Source organism: Suricata suricatta, chromosome 4, assembly GCF_006229205.1.
Source record: "Suricata suricatta isolate VVHF042 chromosome 4, meerkat_22Aug2017_6uvM2_HiC, whole genome shotgun sequence".
In the NCBI taxonomy this organism is placed as follows: Eukaryota; Metazoa; Chordata; class Mammalia; order Carnivora; family Herpestidae; genus Suricata; species Suricata suricatta.
This window is the reverse complement of record NC_043703.1, coordinates 3,303,707-3,312,445: the sequence shown is the minus strand read 5'-3', so window position 1 is coordinate 3,312,445 and position 8,739 is coordinate 3,303,707. Positions and strand designations below refer to the sequence as shown.

The window sequence follows — 8,739 nt, the reverse complement described above, 5'->3', positions numbered from 1 at the left end:
CCGACGCGCCCAGGGCGCACCAGCCGCCACACTCCGCGCCTGCCGGGGGCGCCTGTGGCCCGCTGCCCAAGGCCCCCTACTCCCCCAGCAGGGCCGCCAGGGCCGAGCACCGCAGGGCCAGCGCCAGCCCCTCCTCCCCGCTGCCCTGCAGCCCCCCGAACTGCAGAGCCCTCGGCAGCCCCCTGGACGAGCTGACCAGCCTCTTCAACTCCGGCAGGAGCGTGCTCCGCAGGTCGGCGGCCGGGAGGAGGATCAGGGACCCCGCAGGTAGGCCGAGAGGTCACGCGGGGTGCGGAGGGGGGACCGCTGTGCGTCTCGGGCCCCGGGGTGCGCGTGCGCACGCGCGCACGTCCATGCATGTCACTGCCCCCGGGGGGACCGAGTGGCCATTCCATGCAGGCGTCCACTTCCTACGCAGCCAGTGCGGTCAAGTGGGTAAGAGTATTTCCAGTCTGCACTGGGGGCTCGTGGTATCAAAATGCATAGCCCTGAAACTGGGCTCAGCAAACTCTTGTGACCTCAGAGTGTTAGAGCAAGACTGAACTTGAGCTATTGCTCTTTTCTCTAATAATGCTTCCCTAGAACCTGGAAGTCGTATTTTTGTAGCATCATGTTGCCGCCTCCTGCTCCACGCACAGTGCACCGCGATCGCCCGAGTGTCCTCGGCGGAGTCACCTCTCCATCCCGGTGTCGAGGGGGTGACTGCCTGTCCATTCACAGCCTTAGACTTCATAGTGCTCACCTTGATATTGCTCTGGGTGAATGACTTTTCGGTTCGGTACCACCCAAACGACATTTTAACACAGTTCTGCTAGTACCGGGGTCTCTTCACTGAGTAACTCAGCCCGAGGCTGGTATGCACTGCCCGTCCCCGGGGCACAACACCAGGCTGTTGCAGCCAGAGGCTGTTGCCCCTATAAAAACGTAGGAATTTTGTATCCTGCAAAAGCAGAAGATAGCTAGCAAAAACGATCCTCATTAGGAACTTTTGCTAACCACATGCTACCTCAGAGATTGCCATTGTGACAGAGGTGGTATTTGGCAAAGATTCTCTCTTTTTTAAAAAATGTATTTATTTATTTTGAGAGACAGAAAAAAGCCGAGAGAGAATCCCAGACAGGCTTTGTGCCGTCAATGCAGAGCCGGGGCCACCCAGGTGCCCTGGCACAGATTCTCATAATAGTCACAGATAATGTATTCATCTTCCAAAAAACATTCTAAGGCTTTTATACAAAATCAAAGTATTTCCCAGTGTTCTGTATCTTAAGGAAGAAATGTGTTAATATCTTCTGTCTAAGGAAGTTGTAACTGGTCCCTTTAGTCCTGATTCTGTCCATACCCACCCCTCCAGGTAAAGGGCCAACTATAAATGTCCTAGCTTGAGATGGAAACCTCACCGGGAAGAGGCTGAATGCCTTCTTCAGGTCTAGTGGGAGGACTGGAAATGAAATGTTGACTTCTGATGTAACATTTTATGGACCCATGAACCTGCTCTCTCTCCAAAAGAATACATATAAGTATGTTAGCTTTCCTCATTTGATTAGGAAAATTACTTTTCTGTTCAGGAAAATTAATGAAACCTTTACAAATCCAGAAAGCAATCTGAGTAAGTGAAAAGTAGATCAAGGTAAGAACACTTAGCAAATGACTAAATAACTTACTCCCTTTCATTCTTCAAACAAATACGCTGATTGTTTTGCTAACAGTTTAAGGGTAGGCCCATTAAAAAATGAAATTGTCCGTGTAGGTAGAAGAATGCTTGAATTTCACAAGTTATGTATTGTATTCGAAGGAACGAAGTGCAGTCTAAGAGCAAAGCATTCTGTGAAAAAATTAACATTTGCTTCTAGACCTAAAAGTAAATTAAAACCTCATAAAGCCCTTTTACTGGAGTTAGGAATTGGGTACTTCTTCTTCACTTTATTCAGGAAAGTGAAGTGCATGGATTTCTAGACACACTTGGTCATCTGGAAATCCCTGAACTGAGGACTCAGCATAGTGAGAGGTATCATGAGACCCCCCCCGGCGTGGGGTGTGACTTTGCTAATTATATTACTGTGCGGTGGGGCAAACTGGTATTTGAGAGCATGTATCAAAACCTCAAGGACCACACTGTTAGTGCAAGTCTAAAATTACAAAATATCTATCTTCTACTGTGGGCATTTACAAAACACTCTTAATTTGAAAAAAAAAAATTGGCTTGAGCCACTTCCACCTTTCTCATACATACGTGAATTCGCACCAGAGCTTTCCTAACTGAAAACTCAGCAACATGAGACCAGGGCACCCCCCCTCTTCCCACCAGATTCCAGAGGTTCCAACTACACAGAAGAGATCCCGGTAATTCTTGATGGTCTGTGATGTGGGAAATAGCTTTGCGCGTTTGCATGACATGTACTCATGGGAACCTACAGGTTATTCTTTCAGAATAAAAGGGATTAAAAATAAGATGTGGATGAGAATAGGTCTTCATGCCTGCACGAATCCCGGAGCTGCCATGTGATGATTAAGGTTTACACGATTTGATCCTGAAGTCAGTAATCCATTTTCTTTTGAATGAATTGAATGGCTTTTATTAATGATTTACTATAGCCTTGGGATTTCTTCCCTTGAAGGTTTTAAATCTTCTCCTTTACCCTCTTTATACTTAATGATGTTCTTATTTTCACCTGAAATGGCTTTCTTCCCAAATAATCCAGTGGGTGGCTAATTCACCCTCAAGGCACCTGAATTAATTACGCTCATCTCTTGCGATTATGGTCTGGGGAAATTGTTCCGCCGATTTTGCAGAAGCGTTCAAAATATTCCCCTCGCTTCTGTGGAAAGTGACCTTGAAGAGGTTACATTAGGCACCTTTAGTACCCGGCTGTGGGCATCTCCAGTTAAAATATGAAGCACGATGATGTGTAGTGATGAAGTTCTTGGTGTGTAATTCCGCTCCGTCACCGCTCTGCAGACTTCGAGGTAGGATTTCACAAACACGGTCTTCCTCGAAACAGTTCATTTTCTGTTGACTTGTGGGCGTGCGATCTGAGGTTTGCAAAGTCCCTCAGATGCTAAGAGTCCAGGGCGCACGTCCAGACGGAAGGGTGCGGACGGCCATGTGCCCACAGCCCGGGAGCAGTAACATGAGCAGCGGGTGGTCCACGTGCTTGCCCCCAGTTACCGTTTTAATGACCCCCTTAATTCTGCCGAGACAAAGAGCTGTCTGCTGCCCTTCTCCCCATGTCACAGACGGGAAATTAAGGCACGGAGAGCACCCCCTTGCTCCGCGCCATCCTTCGGTGAGCGACATCCGCATGGCTCGGGCACAGTGCCCCCGACCCGCTCCGGGCAGCTCTTACCTCCCTGCACCGTGGAGCCTAGGACAGCAGGACACGGAGGAGGACAGAATTTTACAAGTTCACATTTGCTTATCTGAGGCGCAGCAGGCTGGGGTAGAGAGAACAGTTACGTCAATTTAAAAATGCCACACATGGACTTGACGGCCACGGAGGCTGAGTGTACAATTTCGGAATACCGTATGTGGGCCACTTGGCCCCTGACATCGAGAATGCCTGGCTGTTTAATTATCTGCCTTTCTAGACGCAATGATCCCATTTGTTCCCAAAATGTTTTTCATCTGACGTCATAATATGACTAATAGTATCATGCCAATTGTTTCTAGTTGCTCGGTTTCAAAACTCATGAGACCTGATTGGAAGGAAGGGAGAGAGTCACTGGCTCCAGCAGGCCACTAGGGTGCTCCATTGTGCCAGCTGGCGTCCCAGAGCCCCGCTGAGATTATGTAGAACATGCAATAAAATGAGCATGCTGTTCTCTCCACCTGGGAAAGCCCAGGATGATAGGACAGGGGCAAAAATGTGGCGAATCTGGAGAAGAAAGGAAGAGAGACCGGCTGAATTAAGAAAGAGTCTGGTTTGCAGGAGGTTTTTATAAAAATTGTTTTATTGCTTCTGATATAGTGCATCCATAGTTTATACGGTGGGAACAGGTAGTCAAAAATGATGTAAAGAACAACAAAAAAATGTACGTCTCTTTGCATAGAGTTTATTAAATACCTATTTGGTACAAAACCTACCTGAAAAAAAGCAGCTTGTTGTATAAATGTATTTAATAGACCTAACCTACGAGGCAGTTTTGCTTTCAGAGAATCACCTAAGCCAAGTGGAAATCCCGGTTCTTCTCAAATACTTTATTTTACTGCATAAAAATGCTGAGTAAGAGTAAATTGAATTTTTCTGAGTGTTAGCTGAATTTGCACCGCTTAATATTTTGTCCCATTGGGCCATTTGTTTGTAAAGGCGTTCTTGTTAGAGCTGGCCTTATGGAAAAGAGCAAGCGTATGCAAAAGTAGAAGGAACAGAAGACTGAACTCTCTCCGCGGTCAGCCTCGCCGCCTCTCTAATGCTGCCCGGGGCCGCTCCATCCCTACTGGGTTCTTTTGAAATACATTCTGATGTCAAATCAATTTATCAATAAATGTTTATAAATATTTTAGTATTGAAGTCCTTTAGAAAAAAATAAAAGATTTATTCTAGAAAGTTCTTCAGAAAAAAAATGAAAGATGGATTCTTAAGTCACTTGGATGAGTACGGACCAGTCGATCCATTTCAGCCCTCACTGACGAGAGTCTGCTGCTCCTAAGAGAGACCTGTTTCCAGAAAGGTGGGCATCCGTTTTCCTGATGGAAACAGAACAATTCTCTGGGCAAAACAATTCTCCACCCAAGGGACACTGGTCGCGAGAGAGGGGGGCAACTGGCACGGGGACTCCCTTCTACCAACATACACACACACACACACACACACACACACACACCCAGACACACCCACCCCCCCACACCCACCCACACAGACACACACACCCCACACACACACCCACCCCCACACACCCAAACACACACACACTCACACACAAACACAGAGACACCCCCCACACACACCCAGACACACCCACACACCCAGACACACACACAGACACATCCACATACACACAAAAACACACAGACACACCCACCCCCCCAAACACACCCAGACATACCCCCCTACACACAGACACACATAGACACACACCCACATACACCCAGACACACACACACACCCAGACACACACACACACAGACACACATAGACACACACCCACACACACCCAGACACACACACACACACACACAGGTGTGGGTCTCGGAATATTAGCCCAGACGAAGCGTGAAAGACCAGCACTCCAAAACCCATCTCACAGTTGCTTCTGAGTCACTATTTTATGAGGTTTAGATGCTTCTATGGCAAGCGAGGTACCGGTACTTATGCCTTGTTTAGTAACAAGGAGAATGCTTTAGAGCCCCTGAAGTGTCATGAAACTCCTGGTGGAAATCTGTGACTCGCTCGAGGACGGGGCGTGTAGGTTGCCACGTTGGAACGTGTGTGCTCGAAGCCCCGCACACTCCGAGGCACTCCGGCGAGAGGACGGCCATGAGAGATGGGTGTGCCTCGCACACACGTCCGCCTCCCATGATGGGATGCAGGGCTTGGCTTCCCCTAGGCCTCCTGCCTCAACACAGACTCTTCTAGCGCCGTCCTGTGAGGGCCGTTCACCTTCCTCTCTCCCTGCACGCTCCGTTTCCATGGTGATTTACTGGGGGGCAGGGGAGTGGCTTCGGGCAACCTGAAAATCATGAAGGGTGTGGACGGGCAAGCACATAGTTTACTGGTGCGTTGTTTGCGTTCACGTAAGAGTCTCCTTCCTGTGAAATAAGGCATTCCTCCACGTTCCGGAACCATCTGGAGGCAACACTAAATGTGCCTGATTCCCCAAATGAGTAAGTCCTTTCAAAAGATGAGCTCAGCATCCACGAGAAGCACGTCCTCCATCTCTCAGGCGGCGGGTACGAGGCAAGGATGCGCTCAGTCTCTCCCCGTGCCAGGGAGCCGAGCTTTGGCCTAAGAAGAAGCTGCCTCTCTGGGCGAAAAGGATGTTTTTCACCGAGTCCTTGGCCCCTTTGGCAGGAACAGGGAGCCTCTGTGTGGGGGACGTGTTTGCAGTGTCTCTAATTTCCCAGATACCACTTGGCTCACCTCTGCTTAGAAATAAGCTTTCGGGGCGGCCCGGTGGTGCAGTGGATAACGTGTCGAACTACGGATCAGAAATAAGCTTTCAAGTGTAACAAACTGGTTGGGAGCCAAACTCACCTGTGAGGAGCCCAAAGCTCTTTGTCCTCTGAATCAACTGGACACTTAAAAAATGCCTCATATGTGTTAGGAATGTCCGTGACATTCTTCCCACAGTGTATAGCACCTTCTCTTTATAAATGCCCAAGAGTTCACGCAGGGAAATTGCGAAGCCAGGGGCCCGTAGCGGACTTGCATTAACTTGTCGAGCTAATTCCCCAACCCATTTACTTAATGGAAGCAAACAGGGTTTGCTACTGGGAATCGAGAAATGGAGAGATCTGGCCCCCGCCCTCTCACCAACTGTCGGAGGCAGCCAGGCCCATCAATGCCCTGAGCAAAGTCTACTAGAAGAGAGAGGCTTAACCCAAGGGTCCTAAACCATTGGTGGGCCCACGACTGAGCTCCAAGTGGCCCTTGAGCCTTGGTGTTAAGCTCGAACGTTGTTTGGTGGAGAGGCATCACAGACTTCCTCAGTCTCACGACATGTCAGTGGCCTGGGGGAGCAGAGGGCCACTGCCGGGCATGTGCTCACACAGCACGCTTGGTGAGTGGCTGCCGGACAGGCTGGAACAGCCTCACCCCAAGGCTGCCCAAGAACAGCGAGAGTGGTACCCAGTGTGGAAGGATGGAGCTACCCAGGCGCCCAGTAGGGGAGCAGGCGTGGCAGCCCTAGGACTGGTGTGTGTGGAGACGTGTGAGCTTGGGGTACATGGTCCCGCCAGAGCACGGTTGTGAAGGGCAAAGAAAATACAGACGGAGAAGAGCAAGCACTAGTTGCCCTGCGGGGGATGGAGGCAGGCTGAGCTTTCCACCTGGAAGTTCCGTGACCGGATCCTGCATGGCCTCCGTTGTTTCTCTGGGCCTCGTGGCAGTTCAGCAGGAACGCTTGGGTCTCCCTCACAAAGGGCAAAGAGCCGGGGGAGGGAAACAAACCAGACGGACAGATCATAGCGGTTCTAGGTATGCGCACGTGACCTCATGTAACTGGAAATTCTCACAGATGCTCTGGGACATCTGTCAGTGATATTCTGCTGATAATTTTAACAGCCGATGTTTGTGGAGAGTTCTTTCTGATTGCTCTGAGCACAAAGAGTGTCTTCTGTCCCCAGATCCTCGCCCCCTGTGTGAGGCCTGTGAAGCAGGTGTTAGCATCCCCATTTGCTAATGAGCAATCCAAGACTTGGAGGGATTAAGTGATTCTCCCATAATCCCAGGAACTAATGGGCCACGGAGTCAGGACTCAAACAAGGTCCTTTCTCTGAAACCAGGGAGAGGTTTCTATTTCTGTTCTACTGGGCCGTTGTCAGTCTCCAAAAACAACTGAAATTTTTAAATGACGCAGAGTCCCTGTCTGACAGGATAACTTTTCTCTGAAGTTATACATCAACTCACGACCAGGAAAAGATACGGGAATACTTTTCCTTTTCAGTGATTTTTTCAGCCGCGCCGTGATTGGGATAGGAGAAAGGCACCCACAAAACCCTCCATCATTCCCCTCTCGGTGCCATTCTAGACTGAAAACAAGCAAGACCACAGGATTCTAGATTGAATTATGTCCATCTAGAGACAGAGCAGGTAGTGGCCGGAAGTTGGAAATAGGTCTGGACAAAATACCAGTGTCGGGCCTCCCGTCCGTGCCCCCCAACTCGGACTTGTTGGGAAAACACGAAGCTCGCACATCTCATGACCATGGTTCGCTCATTTTCCTTTGAAACCCAACAGCAAAACCGAGAAGAGAGGTGTGGCAATTAAATACGTAGATCAACCAGACGGAGAAGTTACCTTTGGGGAGTGGGAGTTACCTCAGGAAGTTACCTGAACACACCGGCTGTGGGTCCGGAACCACCGGCGCCGGTCTTCCCAGACCTATGTGTCTTGCATGGAGCGCCTGTCATTTCCGCCACGAGCCCCAGGCAGCCAAGGAGCCATCGTCCCTGGGACATTCTGTGACTCTCTGTCAGCGGGAACAGAATCTATTGTACCTGGAATTCTGAAGGGAAAAAAAAGAAGAGGCAGTCTTTTCAGAAGTGGGTTATCTTTCATAACCAGTAAATATTTTTCATGCTCTCAACCCGGTAAAGCAAGCAGCAATTGTGTTTCGCGGGCCTCTCTCCTGGATTGTGAATTAACCTCCCGTGGGGGGCTCCGAGGAGAAACCCAGCGCTTTATCTCGGAGGCTCTCAGCAGCGCCCCTTAAGCAAGTTAATAAAGACCTTCCTGACAATCTGCATCTCGTTATTGCCACGTAATACAACGTCCTGGGGTTTTCTTCCTTCTGTGAAGAAATGCTTAAAAGCGACGTGGTGCGTGGAATGTTTTCCTAAAGACGGGCTGGACTCTTCCTCCTTAAGAGTATTGGCGGAAGAAAACCTATTTCTTAATTGCCTACCAGCGTTCTGGTCCTTTCCGCCGACTTGAATCGTTTTTGTGATTAATCCTCAGATTAGCCTGGAAAATCTCACACTCCCTGAAAGCCAGCTCTATCCAACATCTCTTTACCCAGCGCTTCGCTCTCTGGGTCCACGGGGTCCCCCGACCTCCACTGGGTGGGAAGCGACACGGGGGG

The 8,739-nt window shown here is 49.5% G+C and overlaps 1 protein-coding gene across 1 annotated transcript in view; it reads left to right on the top strand.

Annotated features, from left to right (window-relative positions):
• Positions 1–8,739, top strand: part of MYO16 (myosin XVI) — a 465,799-nt gene that overhangs the window by 402,877 nt on the left and 54,183 nt on the right. Inside the window, exon 33 of the mRNA XM_029938403.1 lies at positions 1–267. Coding sequence (XP_029794263.1) covers positions 1–267 — 267 coding nt within the window. The remainder of the gene's footprint in view (positions 268–8,739) is intronic.